Below are 19,221 nucleotides of genomic sequence, written 5' to 3' on the forward strand. Positions count from 1 at the left end.
CGGTCGGTTTGCCAACCGGTGACAGTGCATAATGCAGCCGGAGAGCCATCTGGAAATGGAAGTCTTCGAGAGAGCCTTCCCTTGATTCACAGTCCCAAAGTTCACAAACAGCTGTGACGTCTTCCGAAAACTCTGTGCGGTCCACGTAGAACTTCAGCGCTCTAGCTACATCCAGCGAGTGCAAAGTCCTCTCGGCCGGCGACGAAGGCGACGGGAAGAAAACTGGCAACACCAAGGGCTCGTTGAGGTGGAAGTCCGATGGCACCTTGGGCATAAAGGAGGGGTGCGTCCTCAGCACCACCCTCGTGTCATGAAAAGTCAAGATGGAGGCTTGCAAGATAGGGCCTGGATCTCTCCCACTCGTCATGCGGAGGTGATGGCCACGAGGAAAGCTGTCTTCCATGACAGGAACTTCAGAGGCGCCGAATGCATAGGCTCGAATGGGGCCCCCCCATGAGCCTGGTCAGCACCACATTAAGCTCCCACGCCGGGGCAGGAGCCTTCACCGGCGGGAATGATCGTAATAGTCCCTTCATGAATTCTTTCACCAGGCGATGAGACCACAAGGACGCCCGTCCCATAGTCCTGGTATATCGGGAGATTGCAGCCAGATGTATTTTGATGGAGGCGTGAGCCAGTCCAGCTTTGGCCAGCGACAGTAGGTACGGCAGTACCTGAGGGGCCGTAATCTGCAGAGGGTTAATCTTCTGTGCACGGCACCAGACAGAGAACCTCTTCCATTTATGTCCATAGCACTTGAGAGTTGAAGACGCCCTGGCCTTTGCAAGAACCTCTCTGCAGTTGGCCGGGATGTCGTACCCTCCAAACTCTAGTGCTGCAGGAGCCAGGCCTGCAAGTTCAGCGACTCCGGGTTGTGGTGAAGAATGGCGCCTCCTTCTCTGGAGAGAAGGTCTTCGTCCGTCGGCAGCTTGACTGGTGTGGACGTTGACAAGTCCAGAAGGTCCAGGAACCAGATCTGTCTCGGCCACGCCGGTGCGACGAGGATCATCCTGCACCGGGACCTCTTGAGCTGGTTGATGAGCCGGAGCAGCAACGGCAGCGGAGGGAATGCATAAAGAAATAGGCCGTCCCAGGGGAACGGAAAGCATCGCCCATGCTCCTCGGCTGGGGGAACCTGCTGGCGAACCTCTGGCACTTGGATTTCGTCGCCGTCACGAAGAGATCGATTTGGGGTTTGCCCCATCGTCGGAAGAGCCGATCCACTTTATCCTGGCGTAATTCCCACTCGTGGCACGAGCGCAGCTCCCTGCTGAGTGAGTCGGCGATCGTGTTTTTTATTCCTGCCAGATGAAGAGGCACCAGAAACATCTGTTGGGCGACGGCCCAATGCCACAGATCCTGGGCTTCCTTGGATAGGGCCGGGGACCTGGTTCCGCCCTGCTTCCGGATGTAGAACATCGTGGTGGTGTTGTCGGTGAAGATCCTCACCACCTTGCCCTTGAGGGACGGAAGAAAGGACCTGAGGGCCAGAACACTGCGCAGAGCTCCAAAATGTTGATGTGGAGTGACTTCTCCTCCGGGAGCCAAAGGCCTCTCGCGTGAAGATCTCCGGAGTGCACTCCCCAACCTTCCAGGGAGGCGTCCGTCGTCACCGTCACCTGGTGAGCTGGGATCTGAAAGTCCGTGCCCGCCGACAGATGGGAGTGGGTACCCCACCACCGGATCGCCTGACGGAACGTCTCGTTGAGGGATCCTGTCCTCGAAGCTGCCCGTCGACTGGACACAGCGGGCGTCGAGGAACTCTTGTAAGGGGCGCATCCGAAGCCTGCAAAGGCACACCAGATAAATGCAGGAGGACATCATCCCGAGGAGGGACTTGATAGATCTTACCCTGGCCTTGTCCGTGGCCAGCAGACGCTGCACCTTGCCCAGAATGGTCCTGGTCCTTTCCTCCAACGGCGAGGCCAGCCGCGCCACTGTGTCGGTGCTTGGTTCCCAGAAACAGGGCGACTTGCGACGGAACCAGGTGGGATTTTGGAAAGTTGATGGAGAATCCCAGGTCCGTGAGCAGCTGGACGGTCTTCGCAGTTTGCTCCACGGCGAGCTCCCTCGTCCTTGCCCGGATGAGCCAGTCGTCCAGGTAGGGGTGACGTGGATCCCCTGTAGGCACAGCCGCGCCGCCACCGGTGCGAGGCACTTTGTGAACACCCTGGGTGCCGACTTCAATCCGAACTTGAGGGCCTTGAACTGGTAGTGCCGCCCTTGGACCACGAACCTGAGGAACTTTCGGTGTCTTTTTAGAATGGGGATGTGGAAGTACGCATCCTCCAAGTCCAACGACGACAGGAAATCACCCTCCTGCAGCTGTCCCAGTACGTGCTTGAGGGTGACCATACAGAACTTCTGCGCCTTGATGTACTTGTTCAGTCGTCGTAGGTCCAGGATGGGGCGCCATCCTCCTGTCTTCTTTTTTACGAGGAAGTACCTTGAGTAAACTCCGGAGCCCAGAAGCCTCTATGGGACGAGCTCGATGGCACCCTTCTTGAGCATCGCCCTTACTTCCAACAGTAGTTGAGGGATGTAATTTTCCTTCCTGGCCACGGGTGGAACGCGAGGGCACTTCTTCTGAAACTCGAGGGTGTGCCCTTGGGCCAGGGCGTCCAGCACCCAATGGTCGGTGGAGATGGACTCCCACACGCTGACGAACCTCGCCAGCCGGCCTCCCACCGGGGGGCTTCGGTGGGGGCCCGACCCCACGGTCGGTTCAATCTTGTTTAGAGGCCGCCTTGCCTCCTTGACCTCCCTGTCGACGACGACGGGCAACACCTGAATTGCCGCGTCCCCTGTAGGCTTCCTCGGACGAAGATCTTGCCGCTTGGCGGTACGTGGAGGAGCCACTGCCGGATCCCTTGGAGGCACCTTGTCTGCCTCCGGAGCTCCGAAAGGACAGCCGTCGTTGTTGGAGCACTCCCAGTGCCCGGGCAGTCTCGGTGTCTGTCTTGATGGCCTGAAGGGACTCATCAACCGCCTTCCCAAACAGGTTGTTCCCGTCGAAGGGCATGTCCAAAACCTTGGTTTGTACGTCCTGGCGGAAATCCGTGGCCTTGAGCCATCCTCGTCGTCTCAAGCAAACGCTGTTGCCCAACTGACGGAAACCGGTGTCGGCGATGTCCGTTGCCACCGTGATGGCGTGGTCCGTAGCAATCTCACCCTCCTGTAGGATTTCAAGGGCCTGAGCCCTTTTGGCATCCGGAAGGAAGTCTAACAGAGGGGCGATTTTGAACCACAACTCCCTGTCGTAGCGGGCAACGATAGCCAGGGCGTTGGCCGCCTTGATAGTCGTCGCTGCGGATGAGATGATCCGTCGTCCCATCGTGTCCAACTTCCTGCCCTCGCCTTCCGGCGGGGAAGTTGATGTCGAGGCCGATGCTCCCCTAGCTTTCTCCTTTGCCGCCGCCGAGACGACCGAATCCGGGGTAGGTTGTGCCCGAAGGCACAAGGGGGCAGCGTCGGAGACCCGGTAGTTCCTCTTGTACCAGTCCCTCTTTGCCGGCGCCGTGGCAGGGTTCTTGAGGAGGGCGAGCCCCTCATCCCAGATGTCATCAAGAAGCGGTACGGCGAGGACCGTCTTCCTTTTAGCCTTGCGCTGTTGGTAAAAGAACCCTTCCTTCTTCTCTTCTGGGCAGAGCTGGAAAAGCTCGGATGCCCTGGAAATCATGGCATGAAAGGATCCAATCTCGTCGGGCGGGGACGCCCGAGCAGGTGGCGACGGGGGACACGTCCCGTCGTCGCCTCCATCGTCATCTGTACCTGTCGTAGCCGTGTCCGTGCCTGTATCATCCCCGTGGGTAGTAGACCGGGGGGGAGGCAGAGCAGGCCGCAGAAGTGGGAGAGGTGGCGTAGGATGCGTCGTCCTCCTCTTATGCGGTGGACTTTCCGAAGGTCCTGGCTCCGGTTCCCCCGTCGGGTCTGGCTCAGGTACCTCCGTCGGGGGAAGGGGCAACCTTGTCCTTATCTCCGAGCATAAGGACTGAATCGCTGACAAAATGGCCGCCGAAGTGTCCTGCGGTGCCGGAAACACCGGGCGCGAGGGCTCTTGAGGAGCCTCGTAGGCGACACCGTCGCTCTCGTCGTCACCCTCGTCGGGATCCCTCCCGATGGGCTGGGCCTCTTCCACGACTTCGATGAGCTCTTCTTCAGAGGTCGTGTCCGTATCCACGATGGCCACCAACCCCTCCCCCACCTTTTCCAACGAGGACTTCGTGGGGGTCTTCAGCCGCGGCGACATCCTCAATCAAGGTCTTAGCAGGGTGAATTAAGGCCATCACCACCTTCTGGGCGCCTGGGGCCTTCACCTTGGGGGGAGGGTCCGAGCCTCGCTCCCCCTCTGCCTGAATCTTCGAGATCGACCGGGGCCTCTCCAGAAGCTTTGCCGGGTTCTCGGACTTCCTCTTACCTGAGCTAGAGCGTTGGCTCGTGGTTGATGGCGCCGGGGAGGATGCGCCCTGCCTGGCAGCCAAGGAGCCCGACCGTTCGGCACTCCCGGTGCCCGCGGACTCGCGGTGCTTAGCCTTTTGTTGGGCCCCCGTCGCCGGGGCGCCCTCACAGGACTTAGAAGACCGCTCGGACTTCTTTTTCTTCTTCTCGCCTGACGGCTCTTCCCTTCCAGCCAGTTGACGAGACGGAGGTGGCGATCCTTCATGGTCCGCTCCGACATGTTCCCACAAAACGCACAGTCCTTCTCTGTTTGCGTCTTGTCCTCATGGAGACAGTAGAGGCATAACCAATGCTCGTCCTCCTTGAAAAAACTTATTTTATTGTAAATACGCATTTTTAAATACCACTTAATTATGATTTGGGTTTGCATGTAGAAGTACACAGAAATTACAGTAATTTACTGCATGAGGTACTTTCTTTATATTAATTGTGCTAAATATACCATGTGTTCCCAAATCATAATTAAGTGGTATTTAAAAATGCGTATTTACAATAAAATAAGTTTTTACATTACCACCATACTCGTAATGAAGTTCTAAGTAGAACAGTGAGAAGAGGCAGAACTAATAGTATTTTCAAGATACCGTCCGAGCTGGGCTTTTATGGTGTTCGGACCATTGTTCACACAGGCCACAGAGCAGGCTTATTGCTGGTTGCCATTACTTGACATGAAGGAGTAGAGATATGTGAGCAGACTTATCTTCACTACTCATCAAATGTACATTTTGTGTCAATCCCATCTGTGAGTAACCTGAGGGTGTTTTCACTTCTTTTCCCCCTAAATCCTCCTCTCAGGTGGCCAGGGAAAGGCAATCGCTTTTGTATCCCGACCCTAGGGTTGGATTATCACCTGGGTGGAGGAAACTTGGGGAGTGGACCTCCTTAGGTGAGACATAGTATCCCTCATTCCCTTTTCAGAATGAACCCTCTATCCCTCAAGCCTTAGTAGCCTACAGTCAGCCCTTTCCTACCCTCCAAATCATCCCCAGAAACATCACTTCAACACCGGGATGAGGAAGAGACCAACTAGAAGGATACATGCTCATTTGGGTGTGATAAGCACATATATCAGCCTTTTATTGTTAATGCAGACACATATATGTCAAGTGCCAAGACAAGGAAGAGTCAACACAGAGTTTTACACACTTCCTTTATTAATTCAGACAGTCCCAAACACCACTCTGGTACTTAAACGAAGAAGAGGGCTATGAAGGATATCGGATGGAACGGCCAGGCATGTCCAGCTAATGTTTTGCCAAAGTGAGGCAATTGGACTGAATGGCCCACACCTGCAGTGAAGCACTCCAGCTGCTGCAAGTCACCGGGAGAGCGAGTGGTGCTCTCCGTGGTTTCCGTGAGGGATGAGCAGAGCTGTTTGGAAGCCGGAAAGCAGAGCGAGTAGTGGAAAGAAATCGAAGGAAGCTGCCCTATGTAACCAGTGAGTGGAAACAGGGAAACCCTCATACCGGAGCGCTGAAGGAATGAGAAAGAAGCACTTTTGAATGCCGGAACAAGGGTTTATGAATATCGAACGAACTGAAAGTGGTGAGAAGTACTTTTGAATGCTGAAACAAGTACTTTTGAATACAAAACGGAAAGACATTGTAAACCCTTTTGAATGCTGCACAGAGCAAAAGTAAGTTATGAGCACTTGTGAATGGGGTGAAAGTAAGGTGGTGCACATAGCAGATACTACTGAATTCATTGTCTGAGACACAACTATTGAGAATACCAACAAGGGTATGAGGGAAGAAACTAAGTATGGGCCAAAGCTAAGAGTTCAAGGAACTACAAGGTCAAGAGGAAACCTGTATTGGCAAGAGCCAGAAGAGTACAGAAAGTGTAATAAAGTGCATGGTGGCCAACTAAGCCACGGTGAAGTGTTAGAAGGGAGTAACACAACAAGCCTCAATGTCAAAAGGAAAGCAGTGGACAATTGTTGATGAAAAGCAGACAAGAAGGGGTATTGGTTGCGTGAACTGTATTGGGTAGACTGTGTGATCCGACAACTGCGCCTAGACCGAGTGCCCCCTTTGTGGAAGAAGCCAATGAAAGTATTTAGAAAGAAGCGTATGCTTTGCAACAGCCGCTTATGTGATTTTGAAGTAAAAAAAAAAACAGACTTACTTATGTGAACCAGTGAAAAGTACTGATGATAACATAGAGCTGGGAAGTGTCCCAAGGAATTGTGTTGTTTTGAAAAGCTGTAAGATTTGAACTCTTTGGGGAAAGGAACCCAGATACCTTGTCAACTGTTCTGAACTCAGGGAAGGGGAAGCTGATTACAAGCCAAGAGCTGGAAGAACCTCTGAACTTTCTTTTGAAACTATTCATTTTGATTCGGACATCCCTACACATTGTATACAGTTAGTTCTGAGGGCAAGTATAGCTTTAGAGCCCATACTAGGAATCATGTGATCAGGTACGAGAAACCTGAAGTTAAAGGGGCAGGAATAAGATGGGAAATAAACCCGAGACCGAATATCCAAGGAAAAACTCCAGAAGAGGCTCTAATTTGGAAAAAAAGAGGCCAAATGCAGATTTTCACCAGACGGATGGGAGCAAGGAGCATGGATGGTCCTCGGAGCCTGCAAGGAAGCCATCAAAAACTCAGAGGCTGTGCAAACCACTATGGCCAAAACCTACAAAATTACTAACGCAGGTCAAAGACAGAGGAGGACCCTTGCAGATAGTGCCACTAGAAAGCCCGAAATTATGCTTCAGGAACAATGGCACAAGGAAGATGGGAGAGAATCAGAAATGCGGACACATTTTTGAGGCTCCAGGAATGACTCATGGGACTGCAGTAATTATGGATCATTATTGGGCATATGGATCCAAAGCATACATCAGACTGCCGAAAAACTGGGGAGGCATATGCACAATAGTGAATGTCCACGTTCCAGCACTAGCGATCCTGAAAAGGGACCTAAATATTGATAGTTTCCCGAAAGCAGATGCTCACTTGAGGAAGAGGAGATCTGTGGAACTGACAACTCGAGTGAAGAGAGAAAATTACTTTTCTGCCAAATCAGAAGAAGCATTTCATGCAATCCCATATGAACACAGGCTGTTCAGCCTCACCTCATCAGTGTTCGCGACAATCATCATGCCAAGATTCCAAGTTGGAGCAAATACTAAATGGTTGCAGATAACCAGATGGGAGTGACTGCAAACCATCAACACAACAGTAAAAGAATTCAATGCGATGAAGGAAGAGTTAAGAGCCATCCGACTAATGACTCTCCAAAACAGATATGTACTTGACATGATCACAGCTATGGATGGAGGAGTTGGTGCAAAAATTGGAGAAGCATGTTGCACATTTATACCTTCTCATGATGAGGAAAATGGAACTTTAACAGAGGCTATAGGTATGCTGACAAATCTACAGAACCAGATGATTAATGAAACCGACAAAGTTGATGATGACAGCTGGTTTGGAACGCTGTTTTCATGGGTTCCACAATGTATGGTGGACGCTTTCAAGTTCCTAGGAGCCCTGCTAGTGATGATATTACTAGGATTGTGTGTTATCAAGACAATAATCTCACAATGCCAGAAAACTGCGAAGAAAGCCATAGGGATGAAGATAATTATTGATGTCAAACCAGGATGGAAGCCCAGAGATCTAACTGATGATGAAATAAGAGACCTTGTGAAGGCCAGCGAGCATGCGCCCTGAAGGTACGAAGTTTCTTTATCCCAGGAAACGCAGAAATTATGAAGGAAAATTGATCTATTGCAGCACAAATGGACAATGTCAGCTAATGACATGGAACAAAGACGAACATGTAAAGACAGCAGGAAGCCTGAAGTGAGTGATAAAAATATGGACTCCAAAGAGACACTCCTTCACACCATCATGTACAAACCCAGAAGATGAAGAAGAAATCAATACAGAAGAACCAAATAAGACGAATCCAAAAGAGGAAGTGGTCGATGAACCGACCAGAGGGGGGGAGTGTAGAGGAGGTCCCAAATATGGCCTGCACTCCAGTCGCCCATTTTGAAGTACCAGGAACGTTCACACTGAGATATGTGACGTATGATGAGCAAATAAACCAGCAGAGAGCAGCAGTAGGGCTCGGCCCAGTGCCTATCAGAAGAACAATACCTATCGAAGTACCAATAACCAGACAACCATGAACAGTAAGGTATCCATTGAGAAAACCCTACCAGCAAATGAAACAAAATGAAGATTACTTAAACACTGTCCCGGAAGAAACTCAAAGGGCCTTAACTGAAGGCGAATGGTGACGTCACGAAGACTCGGACAGACTTGCAGATAGAAGATAAGACGACCCAAATATGACATACAGAGACAAAATGCCACGAATAAAGATATCATGAACTTAGAAGGAGAGACGATGTTGAAAAATAAAGAGACTTAAGCCGTAAGCAGGATGAAGACATTCAACCAGCTAACGCATGTACATATGGTTGTAACCGCAAGAAGCTAAGAAAACAGTGCGGCTTGCTATGCTTAGTAGAAGAATAGCACGGCAAGCGCCACCTATACATATCTACCTCAACGAAGCACACTATATAAGTGCGAGTCCACTTTACACAAAAGCGGAATTAACTCAGGTTACTAGGGGTCAAACAAGACAGGATTCGTAAACGAGAAGAGACGGCTGAATCGAAACTCAGCAGGAGCAGCTTGTGCCTGGGAAGTCTAGGTCAGACCAAGAGAAGGAGCGAACAGTAGCTTTGCGGAATCGAAACTTAAGACCAAGAACAGCCCGTCTCAGAAAGGCCGAGATAAGGAGGCCCAGGCAGGTGGCAAGCCGAATAAGAATTAAATGTGCAAACAGAAGAAAAACTAAGCAGATTCACAGTGTGCTAGCACTTGACCACCTGAGCGAGAAGAGGCACAGTTTCACACCTATGCCTGGCTGTCGCCCAGACAGAGATATCATAACTTTTTCTGACAAGAAGCTACAGTTTCGAGGCCGACCACAGCCAGCTAATTGACACATAGCCACCAAAGTACTTATTGATGGAACGGAGGCCGGGTGAATCTTGGGGCATCCTGCACCTGGTTGACCATTCTGCGTGCTGCTAATTAAAGTGGAGATTTATGCATGGGGTGAAGCTAACCCAACCACAATGGACCAAATAATCTAGGGTCCTATAGATAGTAGAACCAATGGAACGTCGTACTTTAAGTGACGTCCACCATAGTCATTTGTGAAGGAAGGGCTTAGAAGCCCACCTAATAGTGTTTATCCAATCCCCACACTCCGTTACCATAAATAGATATAGCACCTATATTTAAGTTACCTTTTTCCAACCAATAGAATTGCATGTTAACTTTTGAGTGTTACACGTCAATGATGATGAATTTTGGGTATAAAAGTAACTGTTTGTATGAAGTTGTTGGGCGTTGAAGCGAGACGGCTATCGCATCACTGTTGATCTCCATGTTTCCCCGTTTTTTGTACTTGTCATTAAACGGACTCCCCTTTGCCAAACCACTGAGTTGTCCTTATTGATTGGTGTTGGAGTAAGACGACCTGCACCCCCATCTACCTCAAGGTGCAGCTATCTCATCTTAAAGTACTGCAGAGCAAACTCTGACTCTATGGGCCGGTCAGGGGTCTCTCCAGTACACTCTGAAGTATTTTTTCTAGGAAGTGTAAAGGACAAACAGTAGAGATCGGTTGTTTCAGGGGGAAAAAAGTGTTTCATGTGCATGTACACTCTACAACAAGGACACTCACGAAAAAATTATAATTGTTAGAACCGACATATTACCCTCTTGTAGATTTTCACAGCCTCATCTCCAAAACGGAAACTGGTGTAAGTCACCCTTTGGGCTCCAAGCTTTTGTGTATCTCTACACAACAAAAGACGATTCAAAGGGCATCAAAATAGCAAGGTTAATTCATGTTGCTGGCAAACTTCACTTTTGTGCGTTAGCTTGCCGCTCGTCATACATTTTCATGGCCATTTGGAGCACTACCACAGAATTTGGGCCAAACTGCACAAAAATATTGGAATATGATAGGATATATAACACTTGCATAGTTCTAAGTACATCCATTGCAGTTTGCTAGTGTGGTGAAGTGGCATTTTGCATTTAAAAATAAATATTTGCCAGGGGACATTCATTCAATATCATACAAAAACAAAAGAAAACTGAAAATATCCAAAAACCTGCCATTATAAAAATGTCACTGCTAAACACCCTATCAACATCCATGATTACATAGTGGATAATGAGCTGGACATTATGTGTGTCACTGAAATTTGGCTGAATGACTTGTGTGGCCCTAAGATTAGCATGGCCACCCGACCAGGTTTCAATTTCTTTGCCAGAACTCGTGAGCAAGCTAAAAAGGGTGGTGTTGCCTTCCTGATTAAATCAGACTGGCAGGTGCATGAATCTTCTATTGAATGTGCCAACTGTGAGATTATCCACCTAAAGTTATGCATCAACCTTGTGCTCGTCTACCACCCACCCGAAACTATGCTGAACTTCAACGAGGAGCGTACCCATGTACTCTCCCCCTGGAATAGACCAAACAGCTCAACTACCGTCCTTGGGGGACGTTAATTATTATTTGGGCAATACCAAAGAGAGGCCAGAGAACTGGAACTACAGCTAAACGGCATGGATTTTAAAATAATTTCAATGGAGCCAATGCTCCTAAGCGGCAATGTCTTAGACTGGCTCGGCGCTAGAAATATCATCCTAAATATCACTGAAACAAGAGCATGCCCTTGGTCGGATCGCTACTTCGTCGAATTTAATATTCAATTACCCAGAAAGCCATTAAAAAAACCTCTGGTTAAAAGAATGATTAGCATAAACTCGGGAGATCTAGAAAGATGTCTGAAAGAATATGGACCTCACGCGGGTTACTGACCCATCTGAACTACTAGTGAATATCTATAATTCACAGCTGCAAAGTTTCCTGGATTGAGTCGCCCCACTAAAACCAAAAACAATCTGGGATGAAAACAACAAAGAATCCTGGTAAACACCTGCATTGTCCCAGACCAAAGCAAGCAAGAGACAGCTTGAAAGAATCTGGGTAAAATATCCTACTTGTGAAAACAAAGGTGTGTAAACAAATGCAGTATACATATAAAAAGCAAATTAAAGAGGTAAAAAGAAATGTTTACAATACAGAAAATGAGTCGGCAGGACACGATCCAAAAAAACTGTCGAAATATACCGGAATCTAGAGAAGCCTAAATTACAACCTCCACAGGTCACACCCACAAACAAGGACTTTGATAGTGTACAGCAATCATTTGCAAACAAAATATCATTGGCCCATTCGAAGAGCTCTAACTGATTAAAACAACTTCTTACCCAGCAACACCCCTCTCCTCAGGAAAACTCCCAGCCGTCCAAGTACTTCTCCTTCCAAACGTTAACCAACAAACGATACTTGAATCACTGAATTCCATGCGCCCCACATCATGCCTTGGGGAGATCTTACCATCAAAAATTCCTCTACAGAATACCAGCATCTTTGCTCCTTTCCTTCTGCATTTCGTGAATTCCTCCTTCAGTCATGGAAGTGTCCCAGACAATTCGAAGGAGGTGGTAGTTACCCCACTACCCAAAAAACTCAGATTAGACCAAAACAATCAAAGCAACATGCGCCCAATTACTAACACCCTTTTCCTGCTTAAAGCTGATTGATAAAATAGCCACAAAGCGGATACAACTACACCTGGAAAGTGCCAGCATCCTTCACCAAAAGCAATCTGGCTTTCGTGCTTTCCAAGGCACGGAGACATCCTTACTGGATTTACAAACACACATGCCAGGCACGGTGGACGAAGGAAAATCAGCCTTACTTATACTTTAAGACATGTACGCAGCTTTCGATTTGCTTGAACATACCTGCCTTTTGGACAGTGTGCATACTTTTGGGCAATGCTCCAAGGAGGCAACCAATTGGATTGGTTCCTTCCTTGGAAATAGGAAATCCAGGGTAGGTTGGGGAGAGGCAGTTTCAGCACCCGAATCGGTACAGGATGGAGTCCTGCAAGGAGCCTGCCTGTCCCCCCTCATTGTTTAATGTGTACATCAAGCCCGTCTGTGACCTCTTAACCGACTTGAAGCTACAATTCTCCAACTATGCGGGCGACACAGAGCTCCTCATGGAACTGAGCATAAACTATCAGCAGGATGTGGCACAGTTAAATAACATATATGACTTGATCAACACATGAATGACACAGAATTCAATGTGCCTGAATCCCTCGAAAACAGAATTGATGATATTTGGATCAACATCGGCTATATCCAAACTCATCCCTGAATACTCCCACATGAATATTGGCAAAGATAAGATAAAAATCCAAGACAAAGTTAAAACCCTGGGCGTACACATGAATGCCACAGTGAGCTCAGAGGCACACGTGGATGGAGTGATCAGCAGTGCTCAATATCACCTGAACGTATTGAGGCAGGCACAACCTTCTCTGTGTCAAAATAACAGAAAAATATTGACCAGGGCAGCCCTGTTGCCCCGCCTGGATTACTGCAGCGCCCTTGTGGTTGGGGCAAACACCTGCTGCATTCACAAACTACAGACAATACAAAATGATGCTGTGCGCTTCATTTATGATATACCCTGGAGAGAACACATTACCAGTGCTAGAAGAAACCTACACTGGCTGTCGGTATAAGCTAGGATACGATTCAAAGTACTCACCCTGATACACAGAGGCATTCTTGGAAACGCCCCGACATATCTCAAGTCCAAAGTCCAGCCTTACACACCATCTAGACAACTCCGCTCTAGCAACACAGGCAAGTTGAATGTACCCAGAATCAAAAAATGTAGAGACATGGGTAGATCTTTCGATCTCTCAGCCCGAGCGTGGAATTCTCTGCAAACAATACTGAGATTAGAAACAAATCGGCAATCTTTTAGGAAACCGCTTAAGACCCTTTTGTTTGACTAACCTCCTTGCCCCCCCCAAGCTCCTTCTTAGTCATCTGTAATTTTTATATGTTCTGTTCTTGGTCTGATGTGTATGTGTAGTACCCTGATGCCTGAGGGCTTTGGCGCTCTATAAATAAATAAAAATAAAATTGGATAAAAAGTTAGAACGGCTGATAATGAACAACAAAACGACTTGCAGCTGAACAGTTTCCTGCCGTTGCTGTGTTAACGCCTGTTCTCTTAATGTAAAATATTATTAAAAAAAAGAAAAAGACAAAAACACGTTGTACAACGGTGTTCATCTTTCAGTCTGCGTTTTTTTTTTCAAATTATATTTTAAAAAGTGAATTGTTAATTATTTATTGCACTTCAGAGGAAAAATAACGTATTTGTAATTTAAGAGGTGAAACATTGTATTTCTTGTGCGTTAGAGGAATATAGGCATTGCAGTACCGTTCGCGGCTCTAGACCTAGTTTGACACTGAAAGATTCACGCACTCGGACGTTGAAAGCTATCCCTTAGAATTGAATGGCTATTTTCGGGAAACGTGTTTTCTCAGTTTTAAAAATAAATTCTTTCTAGAGTTTCCAATTCCCTTGAAGACATATTATATGCCTGAGTATAGGTTTAAGTGTCAAGACCTGGGCCAGCAGATTTGTCTACACGTCACGAAAGCTGAGGTCAATGTGACCTTTGACCCCCACAAGGTAACACAATAGGGGATCTCTGCAAAATCATCTCTGCACACCTGGCCCTATGCTACTGGCAAAAAAGCTCATCGCCATTGAACTGTCAGCGCATTGCCCTGCACATGGGGTCGTTTGAAGTGCTAGCAACCATAAAAGAAACGGAAGGGCGAAATGTTTCGAGAAAGCAAGCCTGTGAGCAGAGACTTGCAGTGGGAAACTCCCACGGGGGCGCAATGACTCGCAGCCAGAGGCCGGTATCTCATGACAGTCAGTGCACAGTACACACAATGTATGGCCTCTTTGTGCCCAATGCGCCCGCCAGGGCCCCGTGAAGGACCCTCCATTGTGCGCCAACGCATTCCACCCCCATCCCTCTCGCCTGTCTGGCAAAGGGCCGAATTCCAGTTTAAAAAAGCATTAACTCACCGGAGACGTCGTGAGCCGCAGGATAGCGCCATGTTTTATCTCGTTGCGGTTCTGAAAGAGAAAAGACAAAAGACAAACGTTAAGAAAAGGCTGGTGCATTCTGTCTGTGTCTGCATTTCAAGACAAGACATCCATTTGAGGGTAGACAGCACTGGATAAACATACAGTTTGCTTTTATAATCTTAACTAGAACAAGCACATTCTTGTGTACCCACAGAAAAGGTCTATAATTATCCACCGTTGTCAGAAGGCGCTGTAACTCCCCGTCCCTCGTCTTCGTCCCAGTACTTACCTTGACAGGACCTTATTCAACTCTTTTCTAGTCTTCCCTGGCCATCTATAGCACCCAACTAACAACAATGCCATAGTTTACTTTAAAATCCTGTCTATCAAACAGGCACCAAGAAGAATTACAGCTCAAAGAAAAAGAGAAGCACAGGTCTCTGGCTCTGAGACGCATCTGGCCTATGGGGTGGGTAATGGTGTGCACACTGGGCTCTCTCCCTGGATGCCTGCAGGGCAAGACATCCGTGGTAGGGATCACTATAGGATACCTGCTGCGACTATCGTGAACAAGGCTCGGGCGGCGGCAGGGACACAAGACATTGAATGAGGCACGAGGGTCAGAGTATCACTCTGAAGCAAGCGTGCAGTGCAGTGGCAGACTTAAAGCAAAGGGCCCAGTGGGCAAAAATGACAGAGGGCCTCAGGTGGGTAAGTCATGGAGGCGGAGCCTAGAGAGGGCAGAGTTGCACAATGATGAGCTTTAGGGACAAATGCTAAATGTGTTATCTCGTTTTCTGTGTTGGGGTTCAGACTGTAGCTAGAGACAGCTGGGTCTTCTCGACAGGTTTTGCTGTAATTGGTTGTAATATTGAATGATCAAACCTGGACCCAATGTTGGAAATGATAGGATTCAAGGCAATGGGAAGGGACATTACAGAAGATATCATCACAGGATCATTCCTACAGCATACAGATCCGTGTTCTTACCCTACACACTTGAAATGTCATTGAACAATACAGATTTAAAGAAGGAGTTCACCTTTTAATCTCAAAACCTACATGTTATTTTTTTATGGGTGCCGATTGTGGCACTTGAAAAACTCCAACCCAGTACTTTGTTATTGGAAGTGAATGGAAATGGAGAGGAAATAAGGGCAGTATAGTGAGGGGGTAAAGTAGAGAAGGAACAGGTAACTTGAACAATGATGGACGGGAGTGGAGGAGGGCTGAAGCGTGAGGGAGATAAGGCAGGAGGTGTTTGAATAGAGCCATGTGAGGGTGAAAGGGTGAATAGGTACAGAGAATGAACGAGGGCAGTAGCATGGGGCAGTAGTTAATGAGGGACAAGAGTGAGGGGAAATGCAGGGTAAACAGCATTACAGGGATGGGAAATAAAGAGCAGGGGGTTCAGGAGTGTAAGGATAATGGGGAATAATGGAGGTCTAAAGAAGTCAGGGAGAAATGAAGAGTGAGGGACGGCAGGAGAAAGGGAGAGAAAGGAGGCAAGTGAGTGAGGAATGGAGAGTGGAGGGGCAGCAATGTAAAGACAAATGGTGTGATGTTAAACGAGCGAGTGAGAAATTGATAGAAGGGAGGCAGGTGAGTGAGTATGCAAATAGCAGCAAAATGAGGAAGAGAGTGTGATTATTATAACAAAGAACCTTAAGCAGAAATGGGGAAAGAAAAAGGCACAGCGACGTTCCCACTGCTCCCCAGTACCGACAGGTTCAGCTTTGGGTCAACCTCATTTCAAGAAACCGATTAGAGGCTGATGACCCAGACACAGGGGAGCGTGGGTAAGGACTGTTGGCCCTTAAAAGGTGCAATTGGTGGGTGATAATAAATGGGAGGGGAGTAGAATGCTGCATGCTGTTTAAAATCATGGCTCAATCAGATTACCTTATATTGAATTCTCTTTCACTGTGAATACCTTTTTTAAAACCAAACAATATTGTTTTCAGGTCCACATTCCATTGCAGGCTGCTACTGCAATCATGCATAAAGGGTGGTGAAAATAAAGCTATTCATGTCTTTTTCCTTGACCCATTTCTATAACAATGTATATAATGTCAGGTTGGTTTCTTTTGTAATTTGTGTACTTTTCAAGGCATTGATAGAAAAACGAATTATTTAGTTTTTGGTAACCCAAACCGTAAAACATGTGTGTGACCTATCACTGGGAAGATATGTAGTCAAGTGCTTAAATCACAGCCTGAGTCCAAATACTGATTTCACCACTTTAGGGTAATGTGCGATCCTGGGCAAATCATTTAATCTCACTGCCTGATCTGCTGACACTGGGTGTCCCTAGGTGATTTAGCTTGCAATTTTTGCTATGAGGATAAACCCTCATGGTTTACTAAACTATCGAGTTGTGTGAGAAACCTAGGGGTGTTCTCCCATGTAGACCCAGAGAATCCTCTATTCAGGTGGCCAGGGGAGGGCCATCACCTTTGAATTCCAACCCGGGGGGTGGACGTGCGATGAAGGATCACCTTGGTAGGGGAGTCCAGGGTCAAGCTCATGGGAATACCCTAGGTGAGACGTGGTATCCCAACGGGATGGAAACTAAGGAGGAAGAAGTGCTGGAAGCCTTCATGGGATATGTGGATCCCATTGTCCCTGATCCAAGAAGTAGGCAGAAATATCATGCCACAACAAAACCAGGCAAGGAGAAGGGCCAGATGAGACAAGAACCTGGCTCTAACCTCAACATATTTTTGCCTTCCCTTGGTTCAGACCATAGGCAATATTATCAAGACCAATACTTTCATGGTAAGATGTCTGGGGTAGGGAGTAACCTGACAAAAGGGGAATCAACCCCATTGTATAACAGGTCCAGGGCATTCCACTCGCTCCTCTGCCAATCAATTTACCATAATTCAACCTATAAATGTCGGTTCCCATCTTGTCCTGTCTCCCCCTCCCCTCTCCAACAGGTACTGGGATGATGGAGAGGCGACCGGGAGCACTGAAGATTATCCATAGATATAACAGTGAGAAACAGAGAGGCCTACCATAATATAACACTAGGCTGTCCCACTACTAGAGTCAGGCAAGGTCAGGCTGTTTACCTTAAACATTCACACCTGGCTCCACTTGACCCTCAGTTAGGTATAAAATGTGTGCCAGAGAGGATGAGTGAGCTGGGGTTACTGGTTGGAACGTGGAGGCTACAGCACGAGAAGCCTGGAAAAGTCCAGAGGAAAGCAAAATGCTGAGACGCTAAGAGGGTTGCAGCATGGCGAGGGAGCTGTGTCTCCATGGAGCCGGAGTGAGGCGAGTTGCTAATTATATTGGCCTTGTCCAGGCCAATGCTCATTCCCCTGGGACATGTGCCAGTCCCTGGGATGTATGAGGGGCAGATGATGATACTCTGACCTCGGCCCATAGAACGCTGCGCTACCCGGGTGAGTTTCGTAACAAGAGAGAGGGCGAAACCCAGTGGCGTATGTGTGGCTGGAGCAGAGATTTGAAAGTGGAAGGCGGCACAAGAAAAGGAAAGCAAGGAATACAAGGTTGCACGAGCAGCGCAAAGCCGGGATAAGACCGACGTGAGGGCATGAGCGACCTGAAAGCAAAAGAGAGGGTGCAAGCGACCTGAAGGACAGAAAGAGTGCATTTGAAAGAACTGGAAAATAAAGAGGGTGCAAGCGACCCGAAAGCAGAAGAGGGTGTGAGCAACTCAAAATTAAGAAAAGAAGATGCACAGCAAAGTGAAAAGTGTGTGCCTGGGGCACGATAATACAAGAGGAGTGTGCAAGATGCACAGCTTAGAGAAAGAAGGTGCAGGAGTTCACTGCAAATTGGAAAGAAAGGGTAAAGAAGAAGAGATACAAAGCGGGAGGAGAGGGGTCCGAAGTCAGAGTGGTTGCGCAGGGGTGGAACAAAAGCCCAGCATTTTCAAGTGTCTGTCAAACTGCCCCATGGAAGGAGCTGTGTGAACTTTTGTTTGAGACTAGAGGGGCCTAAGCTTGGGAAACAGGAAAGCATCAAACACACAGTCACTGCTCCCTTCATCCTTATTTATTACAAGTTCTCATCAAGTGTGAACCACACACTAAAGGGACAAAAGGGTGCTGTAAAATGGAGCAGAAACAATAGAATAAAACATAACAGTGTTAAGAAAATAAGTTAACAGATCAAAGCAGAACAATCACAACATTATTTCAGAAAAAGAACTCCAATATTTTGGAACCATAATTATGTCTTCGATAATTTTAAAAACCTTAGAATAGTTGTGCATTGCCAGATATGAGGAACGTACTCCAATGGAAGACTACTGCACCAGAACATTAACTTTTCATGTACGATGGACCCCTCAGCACCTACATCACTTCCTACTCTATGTGAACCTCCACTAGGCCGTGGATTCCGTTCCCCTCTCATATGGACTTTGCAAACAGCACCTCTCTAAAACTCATCTCTTGCCTCCTAAGTCATCCAACACCTCCCATCACTTGCTCTTCCCTCTACGCCACATTCACAAGGTCTAACCACCCCTGGTCAAAATACCCCCAACACTGGTCGGATCAACCCCCCTCTGCAAAAAAGCAAGCCTTGACACAGAGCACCTCTGCAACAATTACACGTGTAGCCGCCTGTCCGTCCTATGCAAAACCACTAACAAGGAAGAGGCCTACTTGGACACACTTTTTTCCAGGCCTACCAATCCAGCCTCTGGCCCTGCTGTAACAACAATACTGCCATAATAAAGTCGTGA

The 19,221-nt window shown here is 47.9% G+C and overlaps 1 protein-coding gene across 4 annotated transcripts in view; it reads right to left on the reverse strand.

Annotated features, from left to right (window-relative positions):
- Positions 1 to 19,221, reverse strand: part of ELMO1 (engulfment and cell motility 1) — a 2,216,232-nt gene that overhangs the window by 1,341,818 nt on the left and 855,193 nt on the right. For all 4 annotated transcript variants that reach the window (XM_069613266.1, XM_069613267.1, XM_069613265.1 and 1 more), the window contains exon 6: positions 14,493 to 14,543. In XM_069613266.1, the coding sequence (XP_069469367.1) occupies positions 14,493 to 14,543 (51 nt within the window). The remainder of the gene's footprint in view (positions 1 to 14,492; positions 14,544 to 19,221) is intronic.

The sequence above is a fragment of the Ambystoma mexicanum genome, chromosome 5p (assembly GCF_040938575.1).
Source record: "Ambystoma mexicanum isolate Mex_15411 chromosome 5p, UKY_AmexF1_1, whole genome shotgun sequence".
NCBI classification, from domain to species: domain Eukaryota; kingdom Metazoa; phylum Chordata; class Amphibia; order Caudata; family Ambystomatidae; genus Ambystoma; species Ambystoma mexicanum.